General features: G+C 46.8%; 2 protein-coding genes across 2 annotated transcripts; one reads left to right on the top strand and one right to left on the bottom strand.

Annotated features, from left to right (window-relative positions):
- The first annotated feature begins 464 nt into the window (after positions 1-464).
- METTL26 (methyltransferase like 26) lies at positions 465-12528 on the top strand. Its single transcript, XM_070761021.1, has 6 exons — positions 465-967; positions 2235-2397; positions 6057-6116; positions 6432-6499; positions 7605-7683; positions 11999-12528. The coding sequence occupies exons 1-6, from the start codon at positions 768-770 to the stop codon at positions 12044-12046; spliced, it is 618 nt and encodes a 205-aa protein (XP_070617122.1). The 5' UTR covers positions 465-767; the 3' UTR covers positions 12047-12528.
- A 6821-nt stretch (positions 12529-19349) lies between these two features.
- WFIKKN1 (WAP, follistatin/kazal, immunoglobulin, kunitz and netrin domain containing 1) lies at positions 19350-23760 on the bottom strand. The gene is made up of 2 exons (XM_070761020.1): positions 23584-23760; positions 19350-20840 (listed from the first exon to the last, which is right to left on the bottom strand). Exons 1-2 carry the CDS (start codon positions 23743-23745, stop codon positions 19350-19352), a joined length of 1653 nt encoding a protein of 550 aa, XP_070617121.1. The 5' UTR covers positions 23746-23760.
- Positions 23761-26605: the final 2845 nt, after the last annotated feature.

Genomic DNA, 26605 nt, shown 5'->3' with positions numbered 1-26605 from the left:
TCCCATTACTGCAGCCTGGCACAGCACTGGGGATTTTTTTCAGAAGCATTGGTAAAGTCCAGAGTCCATTTGGAATTGGGCGGCATATAAATGCTAGGAAGGGAGGGAGGGAGGAAAGAAAGAAGAATGGAAGGAAGGAGGAGAGGAGGAAGGAAAGAAAGAAGGAAGTAGGGGGGAGGAAAGAAAGAAAGAAAGAAAGAAAGAAAAGAAAGAAAAGAAAGTCCTCAGCGTAGATCCAGGGATTTCCAACCTGGACCACTTGAATACCTCTGGACTTCAACTCCCAGAATTCCTCAACCAGCTTTGCTACAAAATCTACAAACTTTGCTGGCTGAGGAATTCTGGGAGTTGAAGTCCAGAAGTCTTAAAAGTGCCTCAGGTTGCAGACCCCTGGCATAAGATGAGGGCGCAATGGGTTGTTCGTTTGTTTTTTGGCATTTCTTCCACTCCCCCCCGCCCGGAAGTTCAAAGGCAGGACACGCCCCCTCACAGATCCGGCCAATAAGAACCAGGAACAGCCCTCGCCCCCATTGCCTTGTGGGCAATGTAGTCTTTCCTGCTTGGCATTCCAGTCCGTTGCAAAGGGAAGGTGGGTAAAGGGGCTGCTAGTGGCTGGTGGCGACGGCTGCTGCTTCAGCCTTCCTCCTGCGCGACTCCTGCGCCCGATCCTGCGGCCAGAGCCCGAGCCAATCCAAGCCGAAGGGGGTGCGTGGGTGAGAATAGGGCAAGCCAAGCCAAGCGCCCCCGCCCGGCTTCTCCGGGCAGCCATGCAGCGAGGCTTCGGCTCGGCGGCGGATCGCAACAAGGAGCCCATCCTGGCCGTCCTGCGCGCCTACGTGGGGAGCCGGCCGGGCGTCCAGGCACTGGAGGTGGCCTCGGGCTACGGGGTGCACGCGGCGCACTTCGCCCAAGCCCTGCCCAACCTGGAGTGGCAGCCTTCCGACGTGGATCCCCAAGCCCTGGCCAGGTAGGAAGGGAGGACTGGGTGGGAGGGTGGAAGAAGCCTCTCGCTGCTTCCCTTCCCCTTTTTTCCACCCTGGTTGGGGGGGGGGGCTCTCCCATTTATTATTATTATTATTAATAATAATAATAATAATAATATCAAACAACAGTAGTAGTAGTAGTAATAATAATAGTAATAATAGTAATAATAATCTGCAATTACTCTGGTATAAGCCAGTGAATGTGGTCCCAGTGGTCCTTGGCACACTGGACCTTTGAAAACCATCGGAATTGACAGGATGTCCATCTGTCAATTGCAAAAGGCCGCTTTACTGGGATTGGCACACATAATTCGCCGCTACATCGCGCAGTCCTAGGTGGTGGGGAAGCACCCGACTGGTGATGAAATACGAAATCCAGCATAGTGATCTCGTTTGCTGTGGTTTTATTTATTTATTTATTTTGTATGTATGTATGTATGAGATTTGTATGCCGCCCTACTTGGAGCGGCTTCCAACAAACAACACAGTCTACAAATCCATTATTAAAACTGAACATATTAAGAAATCCTTATTAAAAACAATCACACAACTCAACAAACCATGCATAAAACGGGACGGCCGGGGGAATCAATTTCCCCATGCCTGGCGACATAGATGGGTTTTTAAGAGTTTGCGGAAGGCAAGGAGAGTGGGGGCAGTCCTAATCTCCGGGGAGAGCTAATTCCAGAGCACCGGGGCCGCCACAGAGAAGGCTCTTCCCCTGGGTCCCGCCAAACGACACTGTTTTGTCGACATTGTTAATAATAATAAACAACAATAACAACAATAACAACATGCCCCATGAGTCCCAGCGACCGGTGTGGTCCCACAGAGTCGGCCTTCTCCGGTTTCCGTCAACTAGACAATGTTGCATGGCGGGACCTAGGGGAAGAGCCTTCTATAGTCCAATCCCCTGCTTAGGCAGGAAACCCTACACTACTTCAGACAAATAGTTATTCAATCTCTTCTTAAAAACTTCCAGTGTTGGAACCTTTACAAGTTGTATCACTGATTAATTGTTCTCACTGTCAGGGAAGAAAGGAAATTTCCTGACAGTGAGAACAATTCATTGTCTCCAGAAGTTGTGAATGCTCCAACACTGGAAGTGATTAGATAGCCATTTGCCTGAAGTGGTGTAGGGCCTCCTGCCTAAGTGGGGGGTTGGACTAGAAGACCTCCAAGGTCCCGTCCAACTCTGTTGTTCTATTCTATGGTGGTCAACAGATTTTTCCTTCCTTTCTCTCTTCGCAGCATCTCGGAGTTTATCAAAACACTCCACCTCTCAAATGTCAAGCCGCCCATCTACTTGGACGCCTCTCGGAGCTGGGAGACGTGGGGAGGTCTGTGTCCAGATTCTTTGGATCTCATCGTCAGCATCAACATGATTCACATCTCAGAAATGAAGTGCACCGAGGTGGGGAGAATTGACTTTCAAAGATTGCTCAGAGGAAGATAGAGATAAAGATGAGGAGTGTGGGAAACGAGTAAAAAACGGATAAGAATTAAAACACTAAAGAGAGCAAGAGATGATGGATAGAAAGAATTGCTGTCTAAATATTAAGGTAGCTTGATTGTAAGTTGGAAGAGTCTTCGGAGAGGGGCGGCATACAAATCTAATAAATATACAGTATATATAAATTTTTAAAAAATAGAGAGATTAAAGGTTCATAGATATTGGGCATTTTAAAAAATTGTATGTTTTAATAATATAAAAGGATTGTTTAAATATGATAAAGAATACAAACATTGTGGTAAATTACACATAATATGGATGTACAGTATACTTAAAAAATAATTATGTATCTCTCTATATATATACACATATACTGCTCAAAAAAATAAAGGGAATACTTAAACGACACAATATAACTCCAAGTAAATCAAACTTCTGTGAAATCACACTGTCCACTTAGGAAGCAAACACTGATGGACAATCAGTTTCACATGCTGTTGTGCATATTCAACTTCGTACAGAACAAAGTATTCAATGAGAATATTTCATTCATTCAGATCTAGGATGTGTTATTTGAGTGTCCCCTTTATTTTTTTTGAGCAGTATAATTTAACAACTGCAGCAATCAATTGAATAATTGTGGCAAGAGAGGTTGTAGGATGTGGCAAAACTCACTTCACTGACCTGCTTTGTACAGAACAAAGTATTCAATGAGAATATTTCATTCATTCAGATCTAGGGTGTGTTATTTAAGTTTTCCCTTTATTTTTTTGAGCAGTATATATAAATAGAGGCAAATAAGGAGCTGTGATGTTCCTTCAATACACCAGGGTGATTCGACACAAAAATATGTAACCTTTCCCTGGTGCAGAGCTGAAGGGATTGGATACTGTAGCCTAGAGGGTAATTCTCTGCCTTACAAGGCAAAGGTTGCAGGTTCAAGTCCCAGTGGGTATGGCTAGCTGATGAGGCCAAAATAAGGCCCAAATAGATCTATCCTAGTCTCCCTTAATTTTCAAATTCAGCAAAAAACATGTGACACATATAGATAGAATTGTCGGCTATCAATAAAAATTAACTGCCTTGGAAATGGCCCTGGGTTGGGCCGAGAGGCAAATAAGGAGCTGTGATGTTCCTTCAATACACCAGGGTGATTCGACACAAAAATATGTAACCCTTCCCTGGTGCAGAGCTGAAGGGATTGGATACTGTAGCCTAGAGGATAATTCTCTGCCTTACAAGGCAAAGGTTGCAGGTTCAAGTCCTAGTGGGTATGGCTAGCTGATGAGGCCAAAATAAGGCCGAAATAGATCTATCCTAGTCTCCTTTAATTTTCAAATTCAGCAAAAAAACATGTGACATATATATATATACATACAGTGATCCCTCGATTTTCGCGATCTCGATTATCGCGAAACGCTATACCACGGTTTTTCAAAAAAAATTAAAAAATACTCCACTTTTTTTTGCTATACCGCGGTTTTTCCCACCCGATGACGTCACTCTCTTCCTTCCTTTCTCATCTTTCTTTCTCTCTCTCTTTCTCTATCTTGCTTCTTCCTCTCTCACACTCTCTTCCTCCCTCTCTCATCTCTTTCTTTCCTTCTCTCTCTTTCTCTATCTCTCTCCCTCTTGCTCTCGAGCGGCGGGCGGGCGGGCGGGGTGGCGGGCGGGCAGCAGCGAGGAGCCGAAGATCGGGGGTTCCCCCTTGTGTGGGCGGCGGGGAAGACCTAGGGAAGGTTTCTTCGGCCGCCCAGCAGCTGATCTGCTCGGCAGCGCTGCTGCAGGAGGACCCGTGTCCGAAAGCCGGTGAGGGGTGGGGCGAGCGGCGAGCGGCGGGCGGGTGATAGCGGCGAGGGCGCCGGACGCACTGGGGGGGCGGGGGCAGCCGACATTCAAAGCAATCTTTGTCGGCTTCCGCACTTTCATCGCTCCCCGGCTCCACCATCTGCGCATGCGCGGCCGTGGAAAAAGGGCGCGCATGCGCAGATGGTGTTTTTACTTCCGCACCACTATACTGCGTAAAATCGATTATCGCGAGAGGTCTTGGAACGTAACCCTCGCGATAATCGAGGGATCACTGTATATATATACACGCATACATATACATGCATATACCTATACATGCATATACCTTTCGTTTCCTTTTGCTTCTTGGCCCCACGCAGGGGCCATTCCAAGGCAGATAAATTTTGTTTATAGTCAACAACTATAATTTACATGGTTGCATACTTTTGCTGGGTGACTTTGGGCCAATCCCTAGGAGACAGTGAGTTCTAGTCCCACTTTAGGCATGAAAATCAGATGTGTGATTTGGGCCAATCACTAGGAGACTGAATTCTCATAACTTTGGGCCAAATTGCCAGGAGACAATGACTTATAGTCCCGCCTTAGGCATACAAGAAGGCTGGGTGACTTTGGGCCAATCACTAAGAGAATGTGAGTTCTAGTGCCGCCTTAGGCTTAGGATGGGTGACCTTGCCTCAGTTCTCTGCTCTAAGGAAGGAGGCAAAGTCAAAGTTAATGCATTGGTTGCCGATCAGTTTCCGGTCACAATTCAAAGTGTTGGTTATGACCTATAAAGCCCTTCATGGCATTGGACCAGAATATCTCCAGGACCGTCTTCTGCCGCACGAATCCCAGCAACCAGTTAGGTCCCACAGAGTGGACCTTCTCCAGGTCCCGTCAACTAAACAATGTCATTTGGCGGGACCCAGGGGAAGAGCCTTCTCTGTGGCAGCTCCGGCCTTTTGGAACCAACTCTCCCCAGAGATTAGAATTGCCCCCACCCTCCTTGCCTTCCGTAAACTTCTTAAAACCCACCTCTGCCGTCAGGCATGGGGGAATTGAGATACTCTTTCCCCCTAGGCCTTTACTATTTACGCATGGTATGTCTGTATGTATGTTTGGTTTCTATAATAAGGGTTTTTGTAGTTATTTTAGTATTGGATTGTTACATGCTGTTTTTATCATTGTTGTTAGCCACCCCGAGTCTACGGAGAGGGGCAGCATACAAATCCAATAAATGACTAAATGAATGAATGAATGAATGAATGAATGAATGAATGAATGAATGAATGAATGAATGAATAAATAATGACCATCACAAAAAAAGATTTTAAAATTGAGTGCAACAACTTCCAAGTCCCGGTCCCAAATGTGGTAATAAGTCAAGGACTGCCTATATCAGTAGTTCTCAACCTGGAGGTTGGGACCCCTTTGGGGCATTGAATGACCATTTCACAGGGGTCGCCTAGGAAAGACCACAGGAAAAGACAAATTTCCCCTGGTGTGAGGAACTAAAGCTTCTATTCTGGCGCCTTGGAACATATTTTTACAATCCGACCAATCAGGCGTTTGCAGTGGGGGTGTCCCTCTGACCTTCCTGCCAATCCGCTTAAAGCTCTGTTGGGAGAATTGGCGCTAGACTTAGGATTGGGGGCCACCACAGCATGAGGAACTGTATTAAGGGGTCGCAGCATTAGAAAGGTTGAGAACCACTGGCCTACGTGAAGTGTTTTGCTTTGAACAATGTCGAATCGGTTTTGTGACCCTAGTAGATGTTCCTTGCAGGACTGATGGCTTCTCTTCTTTTTCTCTCCTGGTTTTTGTTGGTCCAGGGCTTGTTTCAGGGAGCTGGAAAACTACTCAAACCCAAAGCCGTGATGATCACCTATGGAGTAAGTGTTTGCTTGGGGATCCTGTAAGTTTAGTAAACAAAAAAAGGCAGAGGGAGATTAGCTCCTCCTGTTCCACACAAGGAGAAATAACCCAGTTTTGGGGAAATAACCTGGTTTTGGAGGATTAATTAATGGCAAGGCATCCTGCCGGTAATCAATTTAAATTGAATTCCTTGCTCCTTCATTTTTCTTTAGACTCTGGAGGGCCTGGATGCTCTTAGTAGGGGAGAAACTCCCCACTTTGCTGGAGGGTGGATGACTTTAATCTAACAAATTGTGTTGTTGTTGTTGACGTTTTGCTTCTGTGCTCAACAGCCCTATGCGGTGAATGGCTCCATCACTCCACAGAGCAACGTGGATTTTGATCTCAGCTTGAGGCGGAGGTGAGCAGCGCAAAGCTTGGCCAGGGGAGTCTGGTGGGAAGAGTAGAAAGGGGGGGGAGTCGGGGGGGGATGCAAAAAAAGTAAAGATTTATTTATTTATTATTTAGATTTGTATGCCGCCCCTCTCCGCGAACTCGGGGCGGTATGGTATTAGAAAGGATGGAGAGCTTGTTTTTAGGTTGCAAAGTTGGTTTTTTAATGGAAGGCTAATGATCTCCCTCCCTCCCTTTTTTCCTTCCTTCCTTCCTTCCTTCCTTCCTTCCTTTTCTTCTTTTTCTCCTCCTCTTTCCATTTCTCTTCCTTTCTTCCCTCCCTCTCTTCCTTCCTCCTTCCCTTCTTCTCCCTTTTCTCCTCCTCTTTCCATTTTCTTCCTTTCCTTTCTTTCTTCTTCTCTTTCTCCTCTTCCTCTTTCCATTCCTTTCCCTCCCTCTCGTCTTTCCTTCCTTTCCTTCTTCTCACCTTGCTCCATTTCCTTCTTTCCCCATTCCCTTTTCTTTCCTTTATTTTCTTTCTTCTCTTTCTCCTCCTCCTCTTTCCATTTCCTTCCTTTCCTTCCCTTCTTCTCCTCCTCTTATCATTTTTTCCTTCCTTTCTTTCTCTCTTTCCTTTTTTCCTCCCTCCCTTCCTCCCTTCCTTTCCTTCCTGTCTTCTCCCCTTTCTTCTCCTCCTCTTATCATTTTTTCCTTCCTTCTTTTCTTTCTTTCTCTTTCCTTTTTTCCTCCCTCCCTCCCTTCCTTCCTTTCCTTTTCTCCTTCCTTCCTTCCTTTCTCTCTTTCTTTCCCTTTTTCCTTCCTTCCTTCCTCCCTCTCTTTCTTTCCTTTTTTCCTCCCTCCCTTGCTTTCCTTCCTTCCTTTCCTTCCCTTCTTCCCTTTCTTCTCCTCCTCTTATCATTTTTTCCTTCCTTCCTTTCTCTCTTTCCTTTTTTCCTCCCTCCTTTCCTTTTCTCCTTCCTTCCTTTCTTTCTCTCTTTCTTTCCTTTTTTCCTCCCTTCCTCGCTTTCCTTTTCTCCTTCCTTCCTTACTCTCTTTCTTTCCTTTTTTCCTCCCTCCCTCCCTCCCTTCCTTCCCCTTTCCCTTCTGTTTTCCTCCCTCCCCCTGTGCACCAGGAATCCAGCTTGGGGACTCAGGGACACAGCTCTCCTGCAACAGCTTGCTGTGGCCAACAGGATGCAGCTGGAAAACATGGTAGGTTGAACTGGGGGAAGGTCTCCCACTCTGTTTGCACGGGCAAAGGGAGACTTTTACCTTTGGCTGCAGTTTTAATCTCAGCTTCAGCTTTTCTGTCTAAGTCTTAGTTTTGCTTCGCTTTTAATTTTGCTCTAGATTTACAGTTTTTGTTTTGCTTTAGATTTACAATGAGTTTTAATTTTCATCTCAGCTGGAATTTTACACTTCTACCATTAGTTTTACAGGGTTGGTTTTCTGGGAGTTGAAGTCCACAAGTCTTAAAGTGGCCAAGATTGGAGACCCCTGACCCCCTGATTCCTTGTTCCTCAATCTGAGGATGGACTTTCTTGCAGCCTGGCATCTGTTGTGAATGGTCCATGTCCGGCTCAGCTGGTCACAGATTTCAAAGACCAGGAGATGATGATGATGATGATGATAATAATAATAATAATAATTATTATTATTATTTAGATTTGAGATGGAGGAGTACTGGCATCGTAGGCCAGTGTTCTTGCCATCTGAGTCTGAGAGTGACATCAAAGGGGAATTGGAGACTGAGGAACCACCAGAGACTGTAGCATCCCCAGTTATGGGCCTGTGTGTAATATGTATATGTACACATATGGCGTATATACATAGAATTTAAAAGTATGTTTTGGATGTTCAGTAATAGTATATAGAGAGGGAAACTGTGTCTCTTTGAGGCGAGGAGAGGCCAGGCACCTTAACCCTAACCCAAACCCTTGACGTAAGTGATGTCAAGTTGGCCACTTTAAGCCAATCACACGACCTTTAAGCCATCCCCGGTCACATAAACGTCAAGCCAGTCCCACCTGCTCACATGGCTGGCAAGCCACACCCACAAAATAAGCCACACCCACAGTGTGGTATTAAAATTTCGCAGCTTTCCACTGGAGGAGGAGACCCCCCCCTGTTAGATGCAAGAGTCAGGAGAATGTGGTCAAGACATGAATACCCAAAAAGGAAGGGTTCTTGGTGTTAATAGATCTATGAGACGTTTGGCTACGCCTTGACAGTATGTAAGGGGAAGCTTTAGGGAAAAGGGATGTGGCAAACAACCTTTGTGATCACGGCTGGGTGAGATCTGGAATAAAATGAGTACTACTGCTTTAAAATCAGCTCTGAACCCACGTAACAGCATCTCAGCAAAGTGCCCTTTGAAGACCAGAAAACACTTCAAAGTGGAATTAATTGAAGCTACGGAATGCAGCTTGGCTCGAACTTAGCTGCAAGGCAGTCAGCTCAGAAACCCTGCCAGAATGGACTAGAACAGGGATGGCTAGCCTTTTTTGGTCCGAGTGCCAAAAGGGGTGGGTGTGGGTGTGATAGCACACATGCACGTGCCCACACTCCTTTCCTCCTCCCCCCCCCCCATATGCTCAAACCCGCGTGTGCTGCCCCTCTGAACATGTTCACAGGCCTTTCTGAAGCCTGGTAGGTGAAAACAAAATCCCCCAATGGACAAACCAGAAGTTTGGAAAACACACTTCCATTTTGCCCATTGTGCTGGGCCCACTCTCCAGTGTCTTCCTGAAGCCCCAAAGTGCAAAAAACATCACAATGGGCAAACCGGGAGTGCGTTTTCTCCAACTTCTGGTTTGTCTGTTGGGAGATTGTTTTGCTTCCGGGACTTCAGGGTAGTTTCCCTGGAGCATCCGGAGGGAGAAACGGCCTTTCCAAAGGCTGAAAATCAGCTGGCCAACACAGGCATGCACGCTGGACCTGACACAGGGCAAAGTCTCGCCTGCCCTCCGATATGGGGGGGGGGGAATTATTGACCCCCTTGGAGAGGGTCCGCAACTTGGCGTCCTCCTCGATTTACAGCTCACATTAGAGAAACATCTTTCAGCTGTGGCGAGGGGGGCGTTTGCCCAGGTTCGCCTGGTGCACCACTTGCGGCCCTATTCTGACCAGGAGTCACTGCTCACAGTCACTCACGCCCTCATCACCTTGAGGTTCGACTACTGTAATGCTCTCTACATGGGGCTACCTTTGAAAAGTGTTCAGAAATTTCAGATCGTGCAGAATGCAGCTGCGAGAGCAGTCATGGGCTTCCCAAGGTATGCCCATGTTACACCAACACTCCACAGTCTGCATTGGTTGCCGATCAATTTCCAGTCACAATTCAAAGTGTTGGTTATGACCTATAAAGCCCTTCATGTCATCGGACCAGAATATCTCCGAAACCGCCTTCTGCTGCACGAATCTCAGCGATCGATTAGGTCCCACAGAGTCGGCCTTCTCCAGGTCCCGTCAACTAAACAATGTCGGTTGGCGGGCCCCAGGGGAAGAGCCTTCTCTGTGGCGGCCCCGACTCTCTGGAACCAGCTCCCCCCAGAGATTAAAACTGCCCCTACCCTCCTTGCCTTTCGTAAACTCCTCAAAACCCACCTTTGTCGTCAGGCATGGGGGAATTGAAATATCTCCCCCGGGCCTATACAATTTGTGTATGTATGTCTGCTTAATAATGGGGTTTTAAAAAATATTTTAAATTGTAAATTATTAGATTTGTTATGAACTGTTTTACTGTGTTGTGAGCCGCCCCGAGTCTACGGAGAGGGGCGGCATACAAATCTAATAAATAATAATAATAATGGCTCCACCTGCCATCCGTGGCTTCACACGTGCCATAGGTTCGCCATCACGGGACTAGAAAATGCATATAATAATAATAAATTTATTGTCATTGTCAAAACAACGAATTGTCATTGGCAACGAAAGTCGTGTGACACCCAGAGACCAGTCCCACCATACATAAAATCAGAATAGGTAAATTTAAAAATAGAATAAAAAATAGAATAAAATGTCCCACCCACTACAAATTCCACACCCTGAACCACTCAACCATCTACATGACAAACCGAGTAATATTGTCCAACAGTTCACTGATGGTGACCCTTTAGTTCGTTGTTAAGTGTGAGTATAGCTCTGGGATAAAAACTATTCAGGAAACGTGTGGTCCGAGTTCTAGTTGTTCTGTATCTTCTGCCAGAAGGCAACAGTTCAAAGAGATTGTAAGCAGGATAAGAAGAGTCTTTGAGAATGGTATGCACCTTCCTAGAACACCGAGATGTGAAGATGTCATCCAGGGCGGGTAGCTGGAGCCCAATGATGTTCTGGGCAGTTTTAATAATTCTCTGTAGAGCTTTTTTGTTCGTTACAGAGCTGCTCCCATACCAAGCTAGAATGCCGTATGTCAGGACACTCTCAATGGTGCTGCGATCATAGTTCCATCTAAGCTGAGCAGTGAGCAATCGCTCACTTAAAAATCATCATCAACTCAGAGTTTTCCAAACCTGCCCAGAAGCCGAGAGGGAAGGAGAGAGAGAGGAAGAGAGAGAAACAGATAGAAAAAAGAGAGGAAGGAAAAGAGAAAGAAAAAGAATGGGAGTAAGGAAGAGAGAAAGAAAATCAAAATCTAGTTTGAAACTAGCTCAACTATTTAAGTGGCATTTTGATATTGATAGAGTTGCCCTATTATGAGCTCACTGTTATAGACACACAGTACAGTATTTTATTTATTACAGGGTGGGTTGTTTGTTTATTTATTTATTTATTTATTTATTTATTTATTATTTCTGTGCCGCCCAGTCCTGAAGGGACTGACGCTCAGACACTATACTTTTCCGCCCACCCCCCAAAAAAATTAGAGGGAACACTGGCTGTGATACTACGACAACAGTAGATGCTGAGATAAATTTAGCCTTTAAATATAAATCTATCTATAAATTTAAATATAGCCTTTTATAATGGGACTTTTTGTACATAATATAGATCTTAATAATAATAATAATTTATTAGATTTGTATGCCGCCCCTCTCCGAGGACTCGGAGCGGCTCAGAACCGAATACAATGTCACAAATCCTATATATATAAAAAAACACATTAAAAGCCCATTATTAAAACCATACAACTCAGTCGTACCATAGACAAATCTACCATAGCCTAGGGGTAACTCAGCCTGGCAACATAGGTGGGTTTTAAGTAGCTTACGAAAGGCGAGGAGGGTGGGGGCGGTTCTGATCTCCGGGGGGAGTTGATTCCAGAGGTCTGGGGCCGCCACAGAGAAGGCTCTTCCCCTGCATCCCGCCAGATGACATTGTTTAGTCGACGGGACCCAGAGAAGGCCGACTCTGTGGGACGTTATCGGTCTCTGGGATTCGTGCGGCAGAAGACGGTCCCAAAGGTACCGTCTTAAAGTTGGAGACCTTGTTGTGGGTGGCTTTTTTATTCACCGCTACCGAGCCCGACAGAACAGCATCTATTGCAATTTTATTGCCCAGAATAACCACAAGGAATTTCTACTTCCAGGTCGACATGCCGGCCAACAACAAGTGCCTCATTTTCCGCAAACACTAAGTCACCAGGCCGCTCTCTCCCAACAAGAGAAGTCCATGGACCACTTCAAGATGCTGCGGAGGTCTGCCCCCTCTTTTGCGGGATTTTTTTCTGCTTCTCTTGACACATCCACGAGGAAGTCCTTATGGGGTGGTGGGACCACGTGCCACCATCAATTCATAGCTCAAAACTTTGCAGAAGAACTTTAGCCCAATTGGTCACGTTGCCCTTGGTGGAGAAGATAGGATGCCTCTTTGGAGTCGAGGGCTAGATGTTTACATCCTTGGGCAAAGCAGATTTTGGTGACCACTGCTGTCCATGCAACAGCTCGACCAGTGTGGTTGTGCACGTATCTGCCTGGGACATAATGCTTCACAATTAGTTTTGACTTCCAGGCTGTGGCACTCACTCCCCTAGCAAATTTCGAGGCGCCCCTTCGGCCTCCAAAACAGGGCATGTTCCCAGGGTCCTTTAAACAAACTCTACTAACAAGACCGTCTTCCTAATTCAGCGTTTCACAATTATTTTCTGTTACGCCTCCCCCTCCCCAGGAAGAAGTAAACATTTCGCGTCCCCCACCCCAAACTCTCCGCCGGGACGGTTGTTTGCAATATTCGGCAAGTTTTCTCTGAAAAGAGTTTTGGGCTTATCAGCGTGATTGGAGTGTACAGTGTTCCCTCGATTTTCGCGGGTTCGAACTTCGCGAAAAGCCTATACCACGGTTTTTCAAAAATATTAATTAAAAAATACTTTGCGGTTTCCCCCCCTATACCACGGTTTTTCCTGCCCGATGACATCATATGTCATCGCCAAACTTTCATCCGCCTTTAATAAATTTTTTTTAAAAAAAACTTTAATAAATAAACATGGTGAGTAATAATCTAAATGGTTGCTAAGGGAAGGGGAAATTGTAATGTAGGGGTTTAAAGTGTTATGGGAAGACACTGTTCATAGCCAAAAATAGTGTATTTACTTCCGCATCTCTACTTTGCGGAAATTCGACTTTCGCGGGCAGTCTTGGAACGCATCCCCCGCGAAAATCAAGGGAACACTGTAATGTGTTTAAGTCACGCCTTAATTTATTTGGCTTCATGCTATCTGCTGCCAACATTTTTAGACACTTCCTCGTCTCCCACCGTAGTTACAGTGAAGCCAAGCGCTACATTGGCTTAGTCATATTTCCTCGTCTTAGCTTTTGGGAGACTTACATTTGTCTCATTATCTCCGTCTCTCCTCCTTTCTTTTCATCCCTGTTAAATATTTTTCCATGATGTCTCTTAAGGGTTTGTTATATGCACTTCATATCTCCTACTTTGTGCTGTGTGCTATTGTTCGAGTCAAAAAACCCCTACTCCCTCTGGCAAAAAACCACATTCCTTGGGGTCACACGCCTCCCCTGGCATTGCTCCCCGCCCTCCCCGGTGGGGGGGCACTCTACTATTTGAGAAACACTGCCCTAATTAAACCTCTGTTTGGGCCATCTGCATGGTGGTTTGGTGGCCCTCCATAATAGCCCCTGCTTGGTGGATTTGGGATGCTGCACATATAACCAAGGTTTGAAATCTTGGGGTTTCAAAATTCAGGATGCCTTAAATCTCTGTGGGTTTTGATTTGGACAATATGGCAAGCCAAAAATCCCAGTTAATACATGAGGGTTGGAGTTGGGAGGTGGAATCATCAATTTTGCTGGTTGGGATGAAGTTGCGGCTTTGGAGAACGGTTATGAGTAGATGCTTCAGGAATGAGAATTTAGGAATTATGCTTGAAGGCAGGGCAACTTTATGGCTTGTTGGACTTCAATTCCCAGCATTCCCCAGCCAGCAGAATTCTTAAGTTTATGATTTAATTTATAAGCCACCCATCTCCAAAAAGTCCACACATCTTAAAAGTCACTGAAGTTGGATGCGCCTGCTTTAAGAAGTCTGGAACATACATTATTTTTTTCTCCTAAATTCCTAAAACTTTTGATGTTTAAGTGGAAAAAAGACAAGACATTTGTAAACTCCCCTTCCCGCCGGTTGAAAATATATTTCCCCTTGTCTTCCTGACATGAAATTTTGGTAGGGGTCTTTCCCCACACTTCTTCCTTGATTACAAAGATGATACTACATCAGACCAAAACTTAATTAAACTCCAGAGCTAGTGAACATCAATATTTCATGCCGTTGGTACAATTTAAAGCAATGCCTTCCTCTGATACTTTTGGGGCGATGGGATGCTGTGAGCCGCCCCGAGTCTGCGGAGAGGGGCGGCATACAAATCTAATAAATAAATAAATAAAATAAAGTCAAGATTCCCCCGTGCTTAAATCTTAAGACTGTGAGCATGATGTTGAACCAACACATGGCACATTAGATGAATCACATGCTCTAAATTTCCTTTAATATGCCGCCCCGAGTCTACGGAGAGGGGCGGCATACAAATCGAATTAATAATAATAATAATAATAATAATAATAATAATAATAATAATAATAATTGGTTATGACCTATAAAGCCCTTCATGGCACCGGACCAGACTATCTCAGGGACTACCTTCTGCTGCACGAATCCTAGCGACCAGTTAGGTCCCACAGAGTGGGTCTTCTCCGGGTCCCATCAACTAAACAATGCCGCTTGGCGGGACCCAGGGGAAGAGCCTTCTCTGTGACGGCCCCGACCCTCGAACCAACTCCCCCCAGAGATTAGAATTGCCCCCACCCTCCTTGCCTTTCGTAAACTACTTAAAACCCACCTCTGCTGTCAGGCATGGGGGAACTGAGCCACTCTTTCCCCCTAGGCCTTTACAATTTTATGCATGGTATGTCTGAATGTATGTTTGGTTTTTTACTTTAATGGGTTTTTAATTGTTTTTACTATTGGATTATTGTGTATACTGTTCTATTATTGCTGTTAGCCGCCCCGAGTCTCCGGAGAGGGGCGGCATACAAATCCAATAAATCATCAAATCAATAAATAATAATAATAATAATAATAATAATAATAATAATAATAATAATAATAATAATACAGGTTACAAATTTGGGAGCCTGGAGATTTGAGTATCCGCCTGCACGAGCATTTCCTTTCCTACTAGAAATTGTCTTGTGTAGATGTGTTGGATTGCAGTTGATCTCCAGATGTTGTCTTATGGTTTTGTTTTGTTTAAACTTTGTTCCAGTTTTCTGCAGGAATAAGAGATTGGTTGGTTTGCTTTTGAACATTGAATTGCACACCGCTTCACGCATGAAAGAGTGATAACTTCTAATCTTTTTTTTTTTGGCTCACATGATTAACTGCTTGAGTTTAGTGCTGTTCACGTGCCCCTAGGCAGATCAGAGTTATCTTAAAAGTGATTTTTATTTTTTTCCCCCCTTGCACCCTCCCTTCAAATGGTTTTTTTCCCCCTTAAAAAAAAAAAGAGATTATGGTCTTTTCTATGTCTAGGGCAGGGCTCCTCAAACTTGGAAACTTTAAGATTCATGGACTTCAACTCAAGTTGCCAAGTTAGAAGACCTCTGGTCTAGGGCAGTGGTCAGCAACCTGTGGCTCTGGAGCCGCATGTGGCTCTTTCATTCCTCTGCTGCTGTTGCCAGTCGGCACCACAATTTTGAGAAGAGTTTCCAGTTTAGGGGGGTGGAGGGCAGGATGCGCCAGGAGGAGACTCTCTGGTAAGGGTTGGATTTTCCGGTCAGCTCCACAATTGATAGGTAGAGGGAAAAGGATGCCACGCTAGGAGGAGACTTTATGGTGGGAGAAACAAACTTCCGGCCGGCTCCAGAATTGAATGGGGAGCTTCCGGTTAGGACATTTGTGGTTTAAGGTTGCCGACCCCTGATCTAGCAAAATAAAATTAGTAGTAAATCCCTCTCTCTCTCATTTATATGTAGAATACTATCTCCCTCTAGTGGGGATGTGTGGGATATCCATGTTTATTTCATTCTTATTTGGAAGCTCAAAAAAAGAAGCCTTGGCGAAGGATCAAGATAACAGCAGCTTACATAATCTGTGTTGTATTTGGGTGCAAATAAATATTAACATTTTGGCATTACTACACAAATATCACTTGTTTGTTTTTTTAAAAAATCTAGTTCACTATCTACAATGGAGCCATTCAGAAAGGTAAATCTGATAGCGGGTCACCAGGGGGCAGTATCAGATCACATTTGTCTGGACTCAGAAGCTAAGCAGAGCCAGCCCTGGTGACAACTTGGAGGGGTCTCCTCCAAAGGACCGTAGGGAAACAGGGAAACGGCTGCAAAATGTGAAGAAAAACGCTCCTCCCCCCCCCTCAATTTTACATAGTCCTCAATTTACAATCTGTCAACTTAGCGGCCTTTCAGAGTTATGACGGATCCTCCCAAAAGTTACTTATGTCCTGGTTCTGAAGTTCCATGACCACATACACACCACAGACATACACACACCTTGTGGTACATGACAACCTTGTAGGTACTCAGCAACCGGCCCCCTATATGGCCATTTCCAGCATCTTAGAGTCACATGACCATGATTTATTATTTTCCCCAAAAATAAGATGCTAGTCCTCAAGAACAGTGATCATTTGTCTAAAGCAGTGATTCTCAACCTGGGGGTCAGGACCTCTTTGGGGGTCGAATGACCATTTCATAGGGGTCGCTTAAGACCATGGGAAAAGACCAATTTCCCCTGGTGTTAGGAACTAAAGCTTCTATTCTGGCGCCTTGGAACATAGTTTTACAATCCGACCAATCAGGCGCTTACAGTGGGGGTGTCCCTCTGACCTTCCTGCCAATCAGCTTAAAGCTCTATTGGGAGTATTGGCGCTTGACTTATGGTTGGGGGTCACCACAACATGAGGAACTGTATTAAGGGGTCACTGCATTAGAAAGGTTGAGAATAGTGATGGACTCCTATGGATACAGTCAAGTATGCAAAATCGGAAGAAAAATTTTGAGGTTTTTTTCATTTTTTACCTTCTGGGTTCTGAGGATGTTTTTCCTATTGCAGTAAATGGGGTTGATTGTGTATAATTTTAGAAGAGCTGCGCATGTATGTACATACACATACAGTTTATATAACAGATAATGTATATTTCTGTGTGCCTGTGTGTAATATGTATGTACACATATGGCATATATACAGAGAATTAAAGAGTATATTTTGGATGTTCAGTAATAGTAAATAGAGAGGGAAATTGCATCTCTTGGAGGCCAGGAGAGGCCAGGCACCCTAACCCAAACCCTTGACATGAGTGCCAGTCAAGTTGGCCAACTTTAAGCCAGTCACATGACCTTTAAGCCACCTGGTCACATGAGCATCAAGCCACTCCCACCTGGTCACATGGCCAGCAAGCCACGCCCAGAAAATAAGCCACACCCACAGTATAGTAGTAAAAAGATTTGTGGCCACTGCTGGAGAACCCCTGCTCTAAAGAGAATTTGCCATCTCAAAAGGATAAAAAGTTTTTAAAAGCTTCTATTGACCTGCGCTATAAGATTGAGGAAAAAAAACCATGGCTCGTTGGTTTAATTAGTCTTCATTTCACAAAAGATTGGAGCAGCTGAGAAGGATGTACAGCAGTGGGACCTAGTGGTTGCAGATAAATTACAGCTTACACAAAAACCAGACGGTAGACCATTAACAAGCGTTAGCCGGCCCTCCTCAAGAGTAGAGTTTGGATTGTGGCAGGAAAATATTTTAAAAATAAATAGAGCTGGCCTGGGACTGAAGTTGGGAATTGTAGTTTTACCTTTATTGACGTCTTTTTTTTCCACCCAGCACATTAAACCAGGTCACTTAACAAGCCTAGTACAGGAAGTCCTCAACTTACAACAGTTTGTTTAGTGACTGAAGTTACCGTGGCACCAAGGGTGGGTTCTAACTTACCTCGCCACCAGTTCGCTTCCTCCCGTGCCACGTGGCTGCGCACGTACTTCGAAAACTCGACTTCTGCACATGTGCAGAAGCAAAAAATAGCAAAAAAAGCGCCCTGAAAATAAGGTGGTGTACACGTGCGCAGTGGTAAAAACTTGAGTTTTGCACATGCGCAGAAGCAAAAACCAGCAAAAATTTACAAAAAAGAAAAATTATCCAAAAAACAAAAATGCCCCCCCCCCCCAAAAAATCTTCAAAACAGATGGCTGCTTCCACGGATCGTCTCTGTGTTGTCACCACCAGTTTACAACTGGTTCTATCGAACCGGTGCAAACGTGGAGGAACCTACCTCTGTGTGGTACCAGGGATGGGTTCTGGATGCTTTTGTTGCCCAGTGCATGAATGCGCGCGTGCATGAAGCAATCAAAATTTAGTTTCTGCACAGCAAAATCCAAGATGGCGGCAGTCACGGAGACACCAACAGAACCAGCTCCGTAACCAAACTACAAACGGTTCTAAAGAACCAGTTAGAACCGGTAGGAACCAGGCACATAGGACCATTGCAAATCTCCCCGTGGTCACATGATCAAAATTTTGGACACTTGGAAAATGGCTCATTTTTTATGATGGTTGCAGTGTCAGGTGATCACCGGGATCACGTGATCTCCTTTGGTGACCAGCCGACGAGCCAAATCAACGGGGGAAGCCAGATTCACTTAACAACCCTGTTGCTTAGTATCGGGTTCCTACCAGAACGGGGAGGAGGGACTCTGGTCCGGTAGAGAAAATGAAGCTTCATGTGCAGCTTCGGTCTGGCAGGTGGGCACATATGTCGGAGCGAGATTTAGCTACTGCTCATGCACAGAAGCAAAAAAATCGCTGAAATCTCACCATGGGCGCGTGAGATTTTTGGCGAGTTTCGGCAATTTTCAGCGAGTTTCGACTTCCGTGAATGCACAGAAACCAAATCTCACTCCAACACATGTGCCCACCCACTGGCTCAGAGTTGCGCACGCATCAGCACCGGTAGCGGAGGTAAGTTGCAACCCACACGTGCTGTTGCTCACTTAACAACTGTGGGGATTCACTTGAGAAATGTGGCTAGAAAGGTCATAAATGCCAGGACAAATCTCATTTAACAACTGTTTTGCTTGGCGACATAAATTTGGGGCTCAGTTGTCTGTCATAAATCGAGGACTACCTGTAGATATAATCCGTACCCTCGAGTGGGAATGAGTTGCTTTGGGTTGTGTAAGCCCAACCTGTTCGATAAGGTTGGTAGATCCCAAAAACTCAGAACAACCAGTTAGTTCAGTGACCGGGTTCAGCATGTTGTGTGAACACAACTCTTGTGTGGACTGAAAGAGGCAGCAGCTCATCCGTTCCTCTTCCCACCCAGTCCTTGGTTTCTATAATGATATAAGAATGGCTCTGCCTTTGAGGAGGGGGTCTCTCTTGCCTGTTCTACTTTCCCTCCCCTCAAGCCCACCTTAGTCCTGAAACCGGTTGAACAACTCGCAGGTCTTCTTGTCCAGAAGCTCATAAATCTTCTTGACCCGCTTGTCATTGGCAGTCCGGACATAGCTGTTGGGATCAAGGACAGCCATGCCGTCGTGAACTTCGCCCATGATGATGAGGGGCCCATCCTCTGTGGTCATGTTGGGACAGGGACAATTCCAGTCCATGTCCGTCAAGGTGACTTCCAGATACTTGATGTTGAAGAACTTGAGGCCCATCTTCTCGTCTTTGAGAACGTCGTCCAGCGCAAAACGGGCAATCCCAGAGTCTTGGTCCTCGAGGATCTCCATCAGCCGCCCTACGATGGCGAAATCACTGCGGCAGAGGCTCGACACCATCTTGGTCTTCAGGCGGCACACTTTGCACAGCAAGGTCTTGGGGAAAGGACAGGCGTCCTCACAGCTCTCCTTGCTGTCGAAGTTGTTATCGTTGCCCTCGCAGCCGCCGTAGATGAAGGAGTGGCACTGCTTCATCAGGTGGTTGTAGGCCCAGCGAGGTTCCCAGTTCTTACAGGGCCCTTGCACCATGGGAAGGGTGCAGAGGTTGACCGTGTTGCTGACGCAAGCCAGTTGACACTCCTTGTAAGTGTCGAAGTGGTTCTGGTTTGCCCCGCAACCGCCGTAACGAAAAGTAACACAGCCTTTTTGGGGGTCGAAATGCCAACGGGTTTGGTAGGCCTCACAGTCCTGAGTATCAGGTTCTCTCAAGCACTCGTTGGGCGGGAGCTTCAATGTACCGGAAACTCTCAGTTCTCCTCTAGAGTGTTCCTTCTTGATAACCGAGAGTGGGAAGTCCGCTCGTAGGAGGCCGGCGGAATTCCTGGCTGTGCACGTGTAGATCCCAGCATCTTCCGGCTGAGCATTGTAGATGACCAACTGGCCAATGTTGGTCACCACCATGTTGCCGTACATCTGGTCGGGCCGCATGATGAAGTTCTCCTGATGGTCGCTCTGCTTCTCCCAGGTGACGTCGGGACGAGGACGCCCGCTGACGTCACAGTGGAAGCTGACGGTGCCTCCCACGTAGACCAGCTGGTGGAAAGGGTTGTTGTAGAGAGCCGGCGGGATAGGCAGCTCCGGAGATGCCCCAGGAGTGGGGTGAGTAGTGGTCTCCACTGGCACCGGGCTCGTGTTGGGCCAGGTAAAGATGTACTTGCATGGGACCACCGCCAGGCTGATGCCCCGGATGCAGGCTTCGGCATCCATGTAGCATTTGTTGTAGTAGGTGAGTCCATCGGAGGCGCAGGTGAAGTTGGGGTCTTTCTCACACCTGTCCTTGCACTTGCAGACAGGCTGCCCGTCCCAAATGTCACAGTCCGAGCCCTGCTGGGTGCAGACGAAGCTCTCGCAGGTGGCCTCCTGCACCTGTTCCAACGAAGAGAGGCTTCCGTCGGCGTAACGGGCCGCCACGCAACTCCTTAAGCCGCAAACGTTGGTGCAGCATTTCTCAAAGCCTTCGCAGTCCTGTGGAGGAAAGAAGAAAGGCAGGGTGTTCAAAATGCAATGGCAAAATTAATTGCCCACCCCTGATCTAGAGCAGTGTTTTTCAACCAGTGTGCCGCTGCACACTAGCGTGCTGCAAGACATGGTCATGTGTGTCGTGAAGCTCAGAGAGAAAGAAAGCATGAGAGAGAGAAAGAAAGCAAGAGAGAAAGAAAGCAAGAGAGAGAAAGAGAGAGAGAGAATGAGAGAGAGAGAAAGAACAAGAGAAAGAAAGGGAGAGCAAGAGAGAGAGCAAGAGAGAGAAACAAAAAAAGAGACAGAGAGAGAGAGAGGGAAGGAGAGAGAGAGAAAGACATAGAGGGAGGTAGGGAGGGAGAGAGAAAGAGCAAAAAAGAAAGGAAGGAAGAGAAAGAAAGAGGGATGGAGAGAGAGAGAGAGAAAGAGGAAGGAAGGGAGAGAAAGAGGGAGGGAGAAAGAAATAGAGCGAAGGGGAGGAAGAGAGAGAGATAATTTTTTTGTCCAAACTTTTTTTAGCCACCCCCTCCCCACCCCCCGCTCAATGTGCTCCAGGGTTTCGTAAATGTAAAAAATGTGCCGCGGCTCAAAAAAGGTTGAAAATCACTGATCTAGAGGCTTCCTCGGAGGCCCTCTGTAAGCTGAAAATGCCCTCCCATCGCCTCTGTGTAAGCCAAAATTCAACTGGCCGGCATGCACATCCATGTTGGAGCTGAGCGAGGGCAATGGCTTGTGTGCCAGCAGATATTGCTCTGCGTGCCACCTGTGGCACCCGTGCCATAGGTGCACCACCACTGCTCTAGGTCAATTCTACATCTTCCTCAAGCAAATGCCCGGATTGATAAGAAAACCCCCAGCCCATTTTGTAGCCAGACGTCTGGTCTCCTCCTTAACACAACCGCTGACAAAGATTCATTTTCTCCTTCCACACAGCTGCTGTTCATTACAGAGACTCTCCTCACCTCCTGCCCTCCAGCCCGGACACGCTCGCTTTTACTCTCCCTTTAATTTCTCTCCCACCACGCACACACCCCCCAATCCCACCGCCAAAAGATCCTTCCAAGTGGCTTTGCACCCGAATTTTTCATCCTGTAAAGCCGGGGAGGGGTGTGATTTCGCCCCACTCCACAACAACTTCGCTGTGGCTTTGTACTCTTTCTCAACCTTGCTTGTAATCGGTAATTTTGGGGAGAAGGACTGTGGGAGAGAGATGGGGTGGTAGAAGGAAAGAGGACATAACTCTTGGGAGTGGACGTCTAGTGACCCCACAGCCGTCTCCCTCCGTAAACCTACCCAAAGATTTTCCCACTGCTTTTCCCCCCAATTTCTCCCCCTCCCCACTTCCCAAGGGTGCCGGCCAGTATCGGGTTCCTACCGGTACGGATGAGGACGCCACACCAGTAGTAAAACTAGAGCTGCTTGTGCACCTTTGGATTTCTGGCGTGCACACTTGCGCATCCCAGCGAGATCTTGCTTCTGCATATGTGCAGGAATAAAAATCTCGCAAGGGGGTATGCGCGCGTATGAGATTTTGGCGATTTTGGGCTTCTGCGCATGCACAGGAGCCAAAAAACCCACCCAAATCTCATGCACACATGTTTCCTCTCAAGATTTTGCTTCCTTATACAAAGATGCAAACTCACCAGGACGTGCGCGCATGCCAGAGACCAAAGCTGTGTGCGCAGCGCAGCAGTAGCAGTGGTATTGCCAACCCCTGCCTAGTGCCAACCCAGCCCTTAGGTGGGCAGCTTCAAAAACTGAGCAGTATTTTAAAAACTGAAGGGGAAAAATGCCCTCTTTTCCTTAAGTATCAGCGCATATCTTTCATCGTCCAAGAAAAACCACCATAACCTTCTAAGAACTCTGATAAGGAAGTCTAACAAGGTTAGAAGAGAGCTTATGTAGGCTACTGACCTGACATTGTCTGGATTGATCCCATCAAGGGTTCTGATTCTTTCCCGGGAGCAGAATATTTGCCGGAATGGCTAATAGGAGGACCCAAAAGGACCTTGCTAAAGGTTTACACACCCTCCCTTGGTTATTAAAACGAGGCTGCAAAAACTTTAGAGGAACCTCGGGGTTGGAACGCCTTCCTCCCTGAACATGTTTCAAAGCTCTCGTCTTTTGTCAGCCAAGGAAAAAGCAAATCGGAGCTACGGAGTCCTGGTTCCGGTGAGCCACAGAAGGCAGTCGAGTGGGTGGAGGGGGAATCGACCCAGGATCTCCCCGAAATTCATTTCTGGGTTCCGTTCAGGAGCCTCTCGGACTGGAGACAGGCTGCCCTGATGCTCAGCGAGAAACTCAAAATCCCTCCCCAAGAGGTCCAACTCGGGGATAACCTTTTTCGCCACTTCTAAGTGGGAACCTGCCCTGCTCCTCTACCTTTACCACCACCATCACCACCACCCCATCCCTGGTTTATTCCCCCCTCCTTTCCGCACTCGCCCCACGAACAAACCCGGTTTTCTCCTCCGTCCAGGCTGACGGTGCAGCGGCATAGAAACATAGAAGTCTGACGGCAGAAAAAGACCTCATGGTCCATCTAGTCTGCCCTTATACTATTTTCTGTATTTTATCTTACAATGGATATATGTTTATCCCAGGCATGTTTAAATTCAGTTACTGTGGATTTACCAACCACGTCTGCTGGAAGTTTGTTCCAAGCATCTACTACTCTTTCAGTAAAATAATATTTTCTCATGTTGCCTTTGATCTTTCCCCCATCGTCCGCCCGCCGCAAAAGCCTCACCTGATCGGCTTGGCACTCCCGCTCGCAGGTGCTCTGAGCATCCACCCAGAGGTTGGGGTTCAGCTGGTTGGGGCACATCCCCAGGTGGTTGGTTCTGATTGGCTGGAGGCTGGCCCCTTCTGCCAGGACAGAGAGCAGAGACAGGAGAAGTGAGGGCAGCATGGAGTCTCTAGACAGCCCTGGTCTTCCAAGCTTTCTCAGGCAGCCTGCTGCCTTCGCTCGCGTCCCTGCAGAAGCCCAGAAACGCATCCGGCTCAGGCAGGCTCCCGTAACCTATCTGTGCGTCTCTCCCTCACCCTACCAGGAACAGTCTTCCACTCTGCCCTGTGTGATAGACAAAACAATCACATTTGCAAAGAGAGGGAAGGTGGGGGGGGAGTGAAAGAGAGTGAAAGAGAGAGAGAGAGAGAGAGAGGAGTTAGCAGTCTGGCGAAGGAGACACCCAATTTTATTTTTTTAAGTGCTTCTTTCTCCGCTCTGGGGATTCTCTTCTCATCTTCTCAAGAACCTTTCAGGTCGAAGGTCCATGCCAGGCAGCGCCCCGAAGCTCGCCCTGGGCCTTTCCCAAACCAGCATCTTTGAGGCAGGGGCCACCCTTCGCAAGACCTGCCTCCCAGCTGGACGATGCTCCGTTTCCAACTTCACCCGGGCACGATTCCTTTGTCTTTTCTCCTGTCTGTCTCTCTCCTCCTCACTTCAAGAGAGTCTTCTCCTAGGCAATCGGGAAGCCTCGTTGTTTGAAAAGAACAACTGGGGTTTGTCGAGGTGGGGGTGGCTCTTGGATCCTGGTTACCAGCAAATCAAGAGTTGTGTTTTTTTTGGGGGGGGGGGAAACAACACGAAAGAAAACAATAACCCAAAGAATTAATTCCACTCCTAGTTTTGGGGAGCTTTGGAGGAACCAACCCATCAGAAGCCTGCCCAGCTGCTGAGAGGGTTATAAAGCTCTTGTGCTTGTGTGTTTGTGTGAGTGTGTGTATAGAGGGGGAGGCAGAGCAGGAGGAAGAGGAGGAGGAGGAGGGGGTCTGTAACCCGAATCTTTCCTCCTCACCCGTGTTTAGGATTTTGGAATAGGAAAGAAGTTGACCTCAGACGCTAACCCTGTCTGGGTTGACCGACTGAGCAAACACGAGCAGAAGATCAAAGTCGGGGGAGGAAGGAACCGTATGGAGCCCTCTGGCTTCCCAAAAAGACAGCAAGACCCTCTCTCTCACACACACACAAACTCACACACATACCAGGGGATTGAATTTTTTTTCAAGATGAAAGAACACCATGAGGTCTCCTGTCCTTGGGAAACGAGGCCGACCATAGGAAGGTTTGGGCAAATTTAAGCCTCTTGTAGACCACCCTGGAGGTATTCCTATGTGGAGAAGCAGGAGAAAGGGGGGATTCTTCCCAACTTTGTCTTCGAAAGCAGCGTCTCCAAAGCCACATTGGTGAAGAATATCAGTTTCAGCTCCAATGAAAGACATTTAGTGGAGAAGGTGGGCAAGTGACGTAAGCGAGCAATGTCTACTTCCTAATGATCAGGCCACAGGAATCCTTGGTATCGACTCTGGTGGTGGTGATGGAGCAGGGGGGGAGGAGGAAGAGGAGGAAGAGGAAGAAGAGAAGGTGGAGGAGGAGGGGGAAGAAAAGAAGGAGGAGGAGGAAGAAGAAAAGGAGGAAGAAAAGGAGGAAGAGGAGGAGGAAGAGAAGGAGGAGGAAGAAGAGGAGGAGGAGAAGGGTGACCTGAAGAGGGTTGTGCACAGGAGATGCCCTTGCAATCGGACAAATTTGGAATAACGGAGTTGGAAAGGATCTTGGATGTCTTCTAATCCAACCACATGCTCAAGCAGTAGACTATACCCATGATGGTGGACCTATGGCACGCATGCCACACGTGGCACACAGAGCCATATAGGAGACGTTGCCCTATGTCAGCTCCAGGGCACATGCGCGCACTAGACAGCTGATTTTCGTCCTTGGGGAACGCCCTTTTGCCCTCTGGAGGCTTGAGGAAACTTTGGAGTGCAAAAAAACGCCCAATGGGCAAACCAGAAATTTGGAAAACCAGACTGCTTGTTGTGCTGTTTTTCACACCCCGGAGCTTCAGGAAGCTTATCTGAAGCCTCCAGAGTGCCAAAAACCACCCAAAGGGCAAACTGGAAGTCCGTTTTTCTGAACTACCAGTTTGCCTGTTTTTTCACCTTCCTAGGCTTCAATGAGGCCTGAGTGCATGCGCGGGAATGGGAGGGGGGATGTGCGCATGTGCAAGGGCAGCATAGAGGGTGCTCCAGCCTCACACGGCCAGTTCCTGAAGCCAGGAAGGAGGAAAGAGCGATACTGGTGAGGTTGTAAGTTGAGGACTTAAAAATTCACTTGAACGGTGATGATCATTCAAGCCACTCCCACCTGGTCACATGGCCGGCAAGCCACTCCTACCCAGTCACATGACCATCAAGCCACACCCACAAAATAAGCCGCATCCACAGTGCGGCAGTAAAAATTTGGGCTGCCCATTACTGCCTCCAGGGATGGAGCAGCCACAAATTATGAAGGCAGGATCGAACTGCTGGCAGTTGGCAGGATTAGCCTGCAGGACTGCATTCTGACCAGTGCGCCACCACGGTTTTGATCAGTGTTGAAAGCCATTACACAGCGGTCTCTCATAATAATAATAATAATAATAATAATAATAATAATAATAATAATAATAATAAAAATAATATCTACGGAGAGGGGCGGCATGCAAACCAAATAAATAAATAAATGAATGAATGAATGAATGAATGAATGAATGAATGAATGAATGAATGAATGAATAAAACCAGACATCCTGATTGTGGAGAAAAAGAAAGTATGGATCATCGACATCGCAATCCCAGGAGACAGCAGAATTGAGGAGAAGCAGCTAGAGAAATTAGTGAAATACGAAGATCTAAAAATCGAGCTGCAACAACTCTGGCATAAGCCAGTGAAAGTGGTCCCAGTGGTACTTGGCACGCTGGGCGCAGTGCCAAAGGATCTCAGCGGATAT

Source organism: Erythrolamprus reginae, chromosome 9, assembly GCF_031021105.1.
Source record: "Erythrolamprus reginae isolate rEryReg1 chromosome 9, rEryReg1.hap1, whole genome shotgun sequence".
Lineage (NCBI taxonomy): Eukaryota > Metazoa > Chordata > Lepidosauria > Squamata > Dipsadidae > Erythrolamprus > Erythrolamprus reginae.
This window is presented reverse-complemented; position numbering and strand designations above follow the sequence as displayed.